This window comes from Cygnus olor, chromosome Z (assembly GCF_009769625.2).
Source record: "Cygnus olor isolate bCygOlo1 chromosome Z, bCygOlo1.pri.v2, whole genome shotgun sequence".
NCBI lineage: Eukaryota > Metazoa > Chordata > Aves > Anseriformes > Anatidae > Cygnus > Cygnus olor.
Window position 1 is genome coordinate 29,895,124 of NC_049198.1, and position 12,374 is coordinate 29,907,497.

The 12,374-nt window shown below is 35.1% G+C and overlaps 1 protein-coding gene across 12 annotated transcripts in view; it reads left to right on the forward strand.

Moving 5' to 3' along the window:
* The window catches only part of UHRF2 (ubiquitin like with PHD and ring finger domains 2), an 84,854-nt gene extending 74,370 nt beyond the window's left edge, over positions 1-10,484 (forward strand). For 10 of the 12 annotated variants that reach the window (XM_040540490.1, XM_040540498.1, XM_040540495.1 and 7 more), the window contains 7 exons: positions 1,290-1,396; positions 3,477-3,639; positions 4,157-4,294; positions 5,086-5,209; positions 5,602-5,765; positions 8,324-8,422; positions 9,351-10,484. In XM_040540490.1, the coding sequence (XP_040396424.1) occupies positions 1,290-1,396; positions 3,477-3,639; positions 4,157-4,294; positions 5,086-5,209; positions 5,602-5,765; positions 8,324-8,422; positions 9,351-9,497 (942 nt within the window). In that variant the 3' untranslated portion in view covers positions 9,498-10,484. The remainder of the gene's footprint in view (positions 1-1,289; positions 1,397-3,476; positions 3,640-4,156; positions 4,295-5,085; positions 5,210-5,601; positions 5,766-8,323; positions 8,423-9,350) is intronic. The other 2 variants (XM_040540492.1, XM_040540501.1) reach the window with 2 other exon arrangements.
* The last annotated feature ends 1,890 nt before the right edge of the window (positions 10,485-12,374 follow it).

The following is a 12,374-nucleotide window of genomic DNA, read 5'->3' on the forward strand; positions in this document are numbered from 1 at the left end:
TCCTTATACAACACAATTCTGTTTCTGTTATTTTTTTGGAGATTCATTGAGCACAGATAAGTAGACCGTTTTAGGAAAGGATATACCAGAGTTTATATGATGTCTTTGTTAGGTTTTGAGTATTTTTTTCAGCTTCATAGCACTTGCTTGTTATTATGTATAGACAAATCTTGAGACAGAAACACTCTAATACAGCAGCTGAATTTCTGTTGGGTTTTCCCTACACAGAATAAGATAAAATCATTTCTATAATTAATTTATGGCCTTGTACAACCAGCATTTCTCTTTCTAACTCTCTTTTTCTGCTGTTGTCAGTCATGAAATATCTGTAACAGTCTTGCAATGGATCCTTAATAATGTCAGACTTTTAATAGTGGTAAGAAATTGACTGAATTTTACTACTGCATACAAGTATGTTCAGAATTTTATTGTAAAAAAATCATATAAACTTTACTTTCCTATTATTTACTATTATACTATTGCTTCATGATTTGTACAAAATTTGCATCTCCAAAGAAATACCATTTTAAGTATATTTTTTTCTTTCTAGAAATTCTTGAATTTGCTAGGAGTAATATGAATTTCTGTGACATACTTCCTAAAGAAAATAGTAATATACTGGCTTTACTTATGTGTATGTAGCTTTTGATTGTTCTTTTGGTACATGGCAAAAGATTTCATCAACCTTCCTTCATTGTAAATACAATTCTATGTAGGAAATATACTACATAGTTGTATCAGCTTAAAATGTGAATCTAAATGAGTTTAAGCTCTTACTAGTTCGGAGTAGCTGGAGCTATTATATTAAAGCACCTGCCTTGTATTTAAGCACACAGGGCTGTGACTTACTATCACTCAGCCCCTTGCACAAACTGAAATGATCTCTCAAAGCTATTTATGACTCTCCAAATTATTTATTCTATAATGATTATCTTTGTTATGGAAAACAAAGCTCTAGCAAGAGCTACACCACTTGCTAGAATGTGTTCTTTAAGAAATACTTTGTTTTTAAAGGTAATTTTTTTAAAAGTTGTAAAATTTTAATTTTAAAGGCAGACAATGTTTTTAATAGGGATTTTCTAGTGAATATTTTATATCTAGACCAGTAACTTCGCGCTGGCACAACTATTGTAGGACAATGATACTGAAATAGAAAACATGACTTTCCATATTTTGGACTATATTTTTTGTCTGAGTATATAGAGCAAATTAAATTGCCTTTATATATACATATATATATAATTGCTTTGATTTGGAGTGTTAAAAACAAGGATAATCTTCTTGCACAGGATCGAGGAGATGAATTCACTTACACTGGGAGTGGAGGTAGAGATCTTTCTGGAAATAAAAGGATTGGAGAACATTCATTTGATCAGACGTTAACACACATGAATAGGTAAGTTTTCCAGATAAAATAAAAAAGTATTCCAAAAACAAAAAGCTGTGTTATAATGCTTTAATTTAAAATTAACATTTTGCAAAAGTCATTCTCTCTTGTACATGCTACTTTTGTAAATGGTGGTGCCTCTTGCTGCAAAGAGGCATTTTATAAAGCATTATGTTTTGCTGATTTAAAGAAACGTTTGCACCTGAATGAAGTACCCTGCTGTATTACTGATGCAGCTACTAGCCTTGTCTCTGGTTGAAATTGTCCTACAGTTTCCTTCAAGGGACTCTATTCTAAGTTAGTGAGAAGTTTGTCAACACTTTTGTGTTCCAACTTTTCTATTCCAAGTGACTCTCTCAGGCTGATTTATTTTTTTTTAAGTTTCACATTAAATGGTTAAGTCAGCTATGAAAGTTAAGTGTTAAAAAAGAATGTTCCCCTGGTAGAAGAAATCCTTCATAGTTTGATAGTCCTTTCTTCCATGATAGCTCTGCATGAAAAACAATGAACTACAGTGTTGCTTTATTAAAAAAACAGGCACCTGAAAAAGAACATTTATGTCCAAAAAGATTAGACATATACTTACAGTATTTTTGTGTGCTTTAAAAACACTGCTTGAACAAAGAGTTCTCCATCCTTTTTTATTTCTAAGAGCATAATGTCTGTTATGTAGCTGACCACATAACAACTGTGGAGTGCTAAGATTGACTGAGACCTTTTGTTTGCTAGGCCTCCTTTTACATCTGATGTGCTGCTGTTAAGTAGAATGGAGAGAGATTCTTTCAGCTTTTTGGTGGTGTTTAAAGGAGAGAGAGGAAAAGACTGGCTTGGATGCTGAGAAAGGGAGAGAGGCAGGGAGGGAGGAAGAGAGAGAGAGAGAGAGAACGTGATGTGAACAAGAACAAGGAGGGAAGATGGAAGGTTTAAGCAATAGATTTGCAAGCATTTTCAGTGAATAGAGCAACTTCTTTTTCAAAATAGAATTAAGAGCTGTGCTTCTAAGTGTCAGCATGTTTCTGCTTTTAGGAAATGAAATATCCACAGGCAAATCTTGTCTTGTAGCTTTGCAGCAGTAGACTCCATGCTATATTTACAGAGTATAGTAAGGTGCTGCTCTCCATTACTAATTTTGATAAAAGCTCTCAAGCACTTTGGTGCAGAAGATTGGTATGACTCTATGTAGTATAATCAGAATTGTTTTTTGCTTGTCTGAATATTTCTTCTTTTATTTATCTATGTATGAAATATTTTTTGCAATATTCATTGTATCCCTGTCTCACGCCGTTCTTTACAATGTGGATTTTATATTTGTACCGTTACTGTTTATGAACCACATTATTTCTTCTGTTCTGAGATGTGGTTTGATTTGAGTCTGATTCTGAAGGCTTTTCAATCCGAGGTTAAATCAGACGATGATAGCAGAGATGCTATACTGTTTGTTGCAGCAGTTTGGTCTGGTAGGTGTGGACATTCTTACTGCTTTTCTCTGGGTTTCTAGAAGAGAGTCTTCATATAGGATAAAGAGGTTTGCTTGTCTGTGAGTTGTCTATTATTATTTAACTCCTACTCTGAGGCAATTGATGTATTATGTGAGAGATTTCAGTTACTTAGAGATTTTTGGACGGTTACTATGTACTCTTTCTATATAACATTTTTTCTTGCATTCATTAATTCTGTGTATGCACTTAAAAAGTCTAAAAATCTTCTGTTAGTGGGGAATGATAGAGAAAGTTTTCCTTTTGTTGTATTTTTTTTAACTCCCTCAATACTATCTGGGAAGAGATTAATTTTAAAAATGAAGGATATTAAATCTAGAAGTATTTATTTTATTTAGCTATATTAGATGAGTTTTCATCTTGACCATTGGCACCCAGGTACTTTTTGTTCCTTTTTTTTTTAATCATACGTGGTAGCGTGGAACTTACTGCTTCTGCAGTTCTGCAGTTGTTAAAAAATATTCTAAAAGATTCTATGCTTCTTGATAAAATATAATTAGGTATGGGAAGTAGACTTGATGTAATGACATTAATTCTCAAAAATATGTTGTACAAAGCAATCTGTTTTATGAATATTTAAAATCTGTCTTTAGGGCATTGGCACTTAACTGTGATGCCCCCTTGGATGATAAAAATGGAGCAGAGTCTAAGAATTGGAGAGCTGGTAAGCCAGTCAGAGTCGTACGTAGTTCAAAAGGGCGGCGGATCAGCAAATATGCCCCAGAGGAGGGCAACAGATATGATGGCATTTACAAGGTATTTTGATTTCTACGGTGTACAACATAACATTTTTCTAAAGCTGTTTTAAAAAGTCTTGTACGTGTTACGTTATAAATTCTTTGTTATTGCTTAAAAGAAAGAATTCTTTTTTCTCCCTGATAGCTTTTTAGCCTTAGTTCATCCCACAAAGAACTGAAATGAAATTAGTCAGAGCAGTGATAATAGAACATAGTCCAATAATAGGATATATAAAGTTGAATATGTAAGCTACTTATATGTGCTTACTGAATGATATTCGTCACTGGAAATCAACTAATTTCCTCACACCTTCCAGCTGTGCTCTAGCTTTTGAACGTTTGATGACTTCTCAACATCTGAAATAAAGAACACTATATTTATAAAAAAAAAAACACAAAACTTTTGCAGGTAATGGAAAGGCCACTTTATAATAATAACGTGTGACTTAGCATTCTGATTTCTTCTTGAACAATGAAAGTACGACTCTATATATGTGTTTCACTTGTAATGGCAGTAATTCTATATTTTTCTGTAGGTGGTGAAATATTGGCCAGAAATTGGAAAATGTGGATTTTTAGTTTGGCGCTATCTTCTGAGGAGAGATGACGTTGAGCCTGCACCTTGGACTTCAGAAGGAATGGAACGGTCAAAGAAACTGGGTCTGAGTGTACAGGTTCGAATCAGGGCTGGCAGAGCAGGGATTTTTTTTCTCAGTTCAAGTATATGCAATCCAAAAATGGAAATCAGTTAAATTAAAGCCCCATTTTTTCCTGTACTTCACTGTGGTAGGATCTTAAAAATCAAACAAACAAAAAAAACAAAACAAAACAAAAAATTACCAGTAAACTGGAAAAATCTTTTAAAAATTGACAAAGCAGAAGGAATGGTAGGTGATGCTTTCTGTCTTAGCAGTGAATTACTTTGCATATATATATTAGAAAATTAAGAGTTTGAATCCAGTTTGAAAAATATATCTGAGAAATCAAAAAAAGTGTTCATTTTTATGTGCTTTTCTCTATGTGCGACTGAGGAGTTTGTACAGATAATGTATTTCAGGCACAAAAGTAAACTGAGCCAGGAGGAATCAGACACTGCAGAATCCATGAAAGATGGAAAGAATTAACACAGTATTTCTTTTCTCAGCAAGGCAATGGTTTATCATACTATATACCATCATCTTCAACTTTGCAGGAAACTGTGTAGTTGAAAGGGCATGGATTTGGATATCAGTTTCATTTTAACAGAACTCACTCTAAATTAGATCCTTTCACTTGGCTACAATTTCTCAAATATAGATAGCAATTTAAAACTTTTCTACATCATTTAGGGTTTTAAAAATTATTTTGTAATTATTCCAATATGTAGTCATAGGGTTTCAGAGTCTTGTAGAAATTAGTCTTGCTCATATTTGGAAATTCCTGTATGCTGGTGGTTTTTGTTTTAAATCTATGCTTTTTATTTTAGTATCCAGAAGGTTATTTGGAAGCCATGGCTAGTAAGGAGAAGAAAGATAAGGTTAAAAAGCAAACTGTGAAACAGGAGCCAACCAGCCAGAGTAATGGAAACCAGAAAAGGACAATTGACGATGGTATTTCTTTTTACTTTTTAGCATTCATCAGCAAAGTCTTTCTTGTTATGTTTAGTAAGCCAACAACATGAAAACTTCGCAGAAACGTGAAGCTATTTGGAGTACCAGTGTAAATTGTTAAGCACATGTTCTGTGATACAGTAGTAGCCTAGGGATCTTATGAATTTATTTACTACACTTAGGGTTTTTTTATTTAAGCTCAGTAGAAAAATGAACAGTCTTCTGCGCATTCCGCAGTAATGCTGAGCTGAAGTGAGTTGGAGTAGGGATTTGATTGCTGCATTTTGTGGGTGTAGTCCATGTAGTCCCTTCTAGAAACAGTTTTGCCTTCCCCTTATATTAGCTTAGACTAACACTCTGGTATTACTGTGTCTGATGGTCATAATCTTAAGCAGGTATAGAGGAACCTACAAATACACCTAAAGCCATGAGAATGGGAGATGGAGGGAAAGGAGAAGCTTTCCAATTGACCCAAGAACAGCAATGGCTGATTAGAGAAGATTGTATGAACCAGAAACTGTGGGATGAAGTACTTGCTTCTCTTAAGGAAGGACCAGTATGTTTGCTGCATGCTTAAATTTTTTACTTTCTTTATTTTACTTTCCTTTAAGTGTTAGGAAAAATCTTCAGTCTCTCTTAAAACATAATTTACGTGTTGACCTTTTGCTGAATACATACTGTTTCTAGCATTATTTTTATTTGTAAAGCTTTGATTTAAAGAAAATAATCCTTTTCATAGCAATAGCAATCCAATAGCAAATCCTCTTAAGGTTTGCTGCTGATGACTACGTTGACATCTACATAGTAGAGATCTTGTCATGCTCAAAAAGCATTAAAAGTGCTTGTATATTCATTTTTGAAGGGAGCATGTTTTCTCTGAAATGAAAATGTGTTTTTGTGCTGTACTGATGTGAGAAATCAGACATGAAGAAAGATGGCTCTAGACACCACTTTTTGTTTTGACGGAAAGTAATTTTATGGCAGAAAATATAGCTTGCTTTCTTTGTTTAAGGAGACAGAAGTACAGTCATTTTCAAGCTTAGATACGGAATTTAATATTTTAATCCAAATCAAGATTATTCTACTCTCTAGAGAAGGAACCTTCAGAAAGAGAGAAAATACTTTTCCTCCCCCAAATGTCAAGAAAATAGCCAGAGTAGCTCAAGATTGAAGAAACTATAGACACTAATAAAAAAAAAGTCCACAGAAGGTATATCTCCTGAAATTCTATATCCTTCAGTGATAAGTAGTCTTACCAATGTCAAGTTCGTAGTTATTTTAGCTGTTTTGCAGAAGAAATCAAAGCACTACGAATTTAAAGTAAATTTATAAAACCCTGTATCAATTCAGTGAAAAACGAACCATTGGCTGGAAAATGAATGTCTAAAATGAACGTACATGTCTACTTTATCTGAGAATTACCACTGGCTATTTATAGTGCTTCTCTTACAGAAAAAACATCTAAATATAGCTCCCTGTTCTTTCACTTCAATGGGTTTGCTATAATGCAAAATAACGCTGTACCTTTGTGTAGGAACCAACATTGTAAAGTTACAAGCTTTTGTCTGTGTTCAATCCAGTGTTTGTAATGATTAGAAAGAATTTCAGCCCAAAATTGTACATAAGCAAGAGAGAGATATGTTTCTAAAAAGGAGAAAACAATGATTTAAAAGCAGTTGAGTTACTGAAAATTCATTTTTCTACAGGTTCCTAACCAACATTTTGGTAAGAGTTTCATTTGGTTGCTACTAAAGGAAATAAGAATGGGTAGCTGCTATGACGATGTAAAACTTTCTGGTTGAAACAACTACATTCCCATTTTAATAAATAAATTGTTGTTAAAGATTTTTTAAGTGATTGCAAAGAACCGTATTTTAGGTATAGAGGTACCGTTTTTCTATACTCAAACCTTTATGCCTGAGGTATTTGGAGATCTCTGATGTGTCAGAGATAAACATGCTTGTATGTGTAAAGCATCTGACAAAAATGTATTATGAGATTTCTCAGAGATACTCTGAGAAGATTTAAGAACCAGGAAAGTTGTTTTACAGACTGCAGAGAATTCGGAGGGAGGACAAAAGAGGCCGTTAAGCTAGCCATAATCCATAGGCACAGGCAGAGGTGACTTTCTGAGTAAGAGTAATGTGAGGCAGTTTTCTTCTCCCTTGGCAGAGCAGCAGAGATCATTCTGCAGCATTTCTGAGACAAGCAAAATTCTAGCAACAGTTAATAAACGCTACTACTAAATGCTATCACCTATGCTAAGAATCAGGCTTGAGGAGCTCTCCAATATGTTTCATTTTCTTTATAATATTCATACTCAAGTAAATAATCTTTCAAACATTAGTTCTCTGAATTGTGGAAGAGCAGGGAAATTAAATGGTTATGGACCTGCTTCCTGATGAGTGCCACACTCTTGGATTTGGAGGATTTAAGAACTTTTGGAAGTTCATCAGTCTTTATGTAAAAAGTGTCATTTACTAAAACTGCACTTTTCAATGAATAGTATTAGAGAAAACATTGTTCCATCCTGATGAAATGAAGGAAGAGACTGTAAGTAGACGTGTAATAAATATGATCAGAATATAGGCACAGATAATAGCATCAGGAGGGTGTGAAAATGCCTGGATACATATCTTATCAATATTGTCTTAGTGCTGGTTGGCTCTGGAAGGAAATGTAACAATGACTGAGTCTTGAGGAGTACACAAGAGGAGTTTCAGCATAAGCAACTTCCTTGCAAAGCGAAACTGTTGTCTAACCACTTTATAAATTGAGCTTAGCAACTTAAACCACCTTTGTAATATTTTTACTTATTGTTAAGCAAGTTTGGGAAAATAATAGCTTGTTATACACATCTCATCAGTTAATCTATGCATTTGACACTTTTTCAGAGGCCTACTGATTTTATCATCTTCTTGGCTTAGGTCTGAGAGTTGAATGTGAATTTCACACATAAGTTCATAAATAATTTACATGTATGTAGTAATTACAGAAGCTGGGCAATGTAGTTTTGTAAATAATAAACTTAGTTAAAATGAAAATACTTATGTTTGCATATTTTTTGGTGTGCCTCTTAATAGTATGTCTTTTTTGTCCTTTGCCCTACACTAGAATTTTTTGAAGAAACTGGAACAATCCTTTATGTGTGTCTGCTGCCAGGAGCTGGTTTACCAGCCAGTGACAACAGAGTGCCTCCACAACGTCTGTAAAGTAAGAATAAACTCGGTCATGCTCTGGGCTGTTTTCTTGGCTCTGAGACAGTCACTAGACAGTCACTAGACAGTCATTCTGAGTAGTCACTAGAGCCAAAATGTATTTTAGAACGTCGATAATTACTGCCTAGCATTCTGAGCAATAACTCGCAACGAGTTTGCCTTCAGTGATTGCTGTGTAATCTTAATTTTACGTAATAAAGAGTGTAACTGTGCTTAGTATAAATCCTGATAGACATAATGAGTCAAGTTTATCATTGCTGTCATTCCATTGTGTTCAGCGGAGTTATGTTAGGAAATTACTTGGTCCAGGAGCCAAATATTGGTATGGAAACAATAATTTAATTTTTCATAGTTAAGGAATAAAAACAGATCTTAAAAAAGTGTAACACTTTAATGAAGAGTTGTTGAAACAGTAGAGGGTAAATACAAGAAAATTATTTGGGTTCATTACAAATTACCGTATTACTCTAAACATGTCTTTAAGGCTTAACTGAGTCTTGTCAGATGAGGTAGATAGATGGATGCTGTTACTTAACATATTTGTTAATTCACCTTCAGCTTGACATGAAGGTCTGGAGTACTGTTGCATTCTAACAGGGATGATAGAAAGAAGCTGCAGACGTGGCTCTGCTTCACAGGAAGGCATTAATGGAAATCTCAGCAGTGATGTTTTTTTAATTCCTCCCAGACTCAATGTGTCACATCCCAGTCCAGAGCAGAGTTCTTTTGTTAGGTCATTTTAGTCACATAGGCAAAAATATGCCCCAGAGAGCTTGGTAATAACTTCCCCTTTTTTTTCTTTTTTCTGGAAGTACAGAAAATTGTGTCTTTGGTTTATAGTAATTCCTTAGTTTTTGCTGGTTAAGCTGTCAGTATAAAATGAAGTTCTCACAATTTACTTCTCAATCTTTTTTATGTCCTAGAGTTGTTTACAGCGTTCCTTCAGAGCTGAGGTCTTCACTTGCCCTGCCTGCCGCTATGACCTGGGGAAGGGCTACACCATGGTTCCCAACAAGATACTGCAGACCCTATTGGACCAGTTCTTCCCTGGTTACAGTAAAGGGCGATGATGTGCTCAGATCCTTCCGAACTTCTCCCAGTGACTTTATAGACAGTAAAGGAGAATAAACATGGGGAATTCAACAGTGGACCAGCCAGCTTGATGGGACTCAATATATTGTCACATTTTGAAGCAGCTAACCCTCTTCCCCTCATAGCCATCTTTTTGGTGTAGTGAGAACTCTAATTCTCAGCTGTCTTTTAACATCAAGGGTAGTTTTGGCCAGTTAACAAATAGTTTTTAAAGAAAAAAAAAAAGAAAGCCTCAGCTCATACTGGCCTAGCTGATGCTTAATTTATGATTTGATTTTTTGTAACTACCTCAGGACAGAGGAGGATAAATTATGGGGATGATAAATAGTTAGTGAAGTTTTAGCTACACACTGCCTCCTGAATATTAGTTGTGCCTGGTCCATGTGGTTTGATTTACATAAAAAAATAAAAAAAAAATAAAAAAAGAAACCAACAACAAAACAAAAACCCACAAAAAAACAGCAAAAACCAGAAACAGCACTTAAGCCAGCTGGATTAAAGAACAGCAAATTCCGTGGTGTGCATAATCCTTTTTTGTCTTTTTCTTCCATTATGCTGTATTTTTTTTTTTTTTTGCAAGAACAGGCTGATTTTTAGTCTATTTTTGTGAGCTTCATTGTGCTTTTCTTGTATCTTATGCAAGTTGACTACTAATGACTAATGAGAACAATATGAATGCATTGTTGCTGCATTAGTGTAAAGTGATCTGTGTTTTTTGCACTTAAAGAGGGTATTCAAGACACTCTAGTTGTGTAAAAAATATTTCATATTAAAAACTGCCACTTCTGTATTAGTTAAACTGTATGCTTTTAGTAGGTCTTGTATCAGTGGCAATACATCTACACAGCATTGAAGGCAGTGCTAGCTTGGAGAGGGTTCAAATCGCTTCATATTGTGATCTGAAATTTTATATACAATATATCCCCCCCAAATATACCTTATTAAATATTTTATGATTCAGAAAAGTTGCTAATTTTGGTTTTTACTATTATCCACTTACTTAAATCATAATATTTTTTTGAGATTTATTTTTTTCTGGATTACTACATACTTTCCTTAGGTGGGCTTCTTTTTCCTTAGAACATGAGGCTTTACATTCCTTTCATTTATCAATGCAAAAATTGTTAAATTAAGAAAAAAACAACACAACCCAACATCTGTATTCATGGGCTCACACGTATTCTACAGCAGTGGCTGTTGTGTTGCTACTCTGGTCTCTGCTGAGCTTTTGAAGGAAGCGTGTTGGATTTCAGTCCATGTCCCGGAGTCGGAGCGAGCCCTCCCTGCGAGGCTGGCAGTGGAGCTGGGAGCTGCTCAGCGCTCAGGTCATGCACAATGAACCGGTCATTCAGAGGCACGTGGTGTTCCTCCTCTCCATGGCCAAATGTTAGCTCAGTGGCTTATTCATTTCTTTCGAAGTAACCTCTCTCTCCTCACCCACCCCCCTGGTCTCCTTAGGATTTCAGTAGCATCCAACATACATAAAGTTGGTAGTGTCCCTGGTAATGTATCAAAAACCAAATCAAACCAAATCGAACCAAACAGGTGTTGCTGAACAGCTGTGAAAGAATTAGCTCTTTGGCTTTTTCTGTGCTTATTTAAATGAGGATTCAGCCTTTGTTCAGTAGGTGGATTTAGTATTAATAGTAAGCATGCAATTTAAAAGAGCTGTAGACAGTCTTACATCCTGTTGAATGTCTGTTTTACATAATGGTAGCGCATTTTATTTTATTAACAGATGTCATTTTACCTCTGTAAGGCTCATTTGCATTTTTTTCAGTAAGCAAAGATGCCCTTTTTTCCATTCATTTTTTTTACCAATTGGTCAATTGGATATATAGTAGCTGTGCACCATTTTGAGAGGGAAAACTCTCAAAACTGTGCATAGGAAAACACATTTTTTAATTCATGTCCCGGCCTTACATGAGTGTTGGTGGACTTTTTAGTACTTATTTTGTGAATGGCTCAAATTTATGTTTACAAAGCCACTCTTATAAGTTTATTTTTAATGCAGGCCTATTAGTAAATCTTGTCTATTAGGAAATGTGGTTATTTCTGATTTATATGACTTCACTGTGATTGAGTTTACTGTGAATCTACCATTAGCCACAAATTTGTTGGTTTTAAGTCAACTGTGGGAAGTGTGCCACTTAATACAAATGTGTACTGTTTTTTTTAATTTGCTCTAAATTAAAAGTTGCAGTAACAGACACAATCAGGCAACATAACAGTGCCTTTACCACACATTAAAGTAGCCTGAGAAGACTTTGTGGAGTTAGTTTGACAACCCAGAAAGCCTTTTCTAATATTACAAGCAAAGTTTTGTGGTTTCCTTTTTTTTTTTTTTTAATACCTCCACAGTGCTGTATCAGTAGCTACTGAAAACATGCCCTTTTCAGTAGTAGATTCTACATTAGAAAATTCTAATATTCTTCACTATGTATTTAGACATTTTGAGAGCCAAGTGCAGCTTTTCAAATCAAAACTGATACCCGGCCCAGCCTGCCTTTAATGAAAGCCATTCCTATTCCCAGTCATCTACAGTTTTTCTGTTTAATTGATCCCCCATGGAAGTCATAAGGTAGGTAATGTATACATTGCAACTCCAAAATTCCTAAAGGGGACCCAAAAGTACAGTACTTATATGCAGCACCATAAACACTAGCCTCATCTGTGCCTTTTCAGAGAAAGCTTCTGGGCATGACTGTGCACATACACATTCAAGAAGAGGTCAAGTAGTTACTGCTTTTAAGGCACAAAACCATGCAGCGCTATTACCTGCTTCCTGATTGACCAAATCGTGCTTCAGGTGGCCACAGGCACTTCTCACTACGGAGGAGCTCGCTTGCATCAAA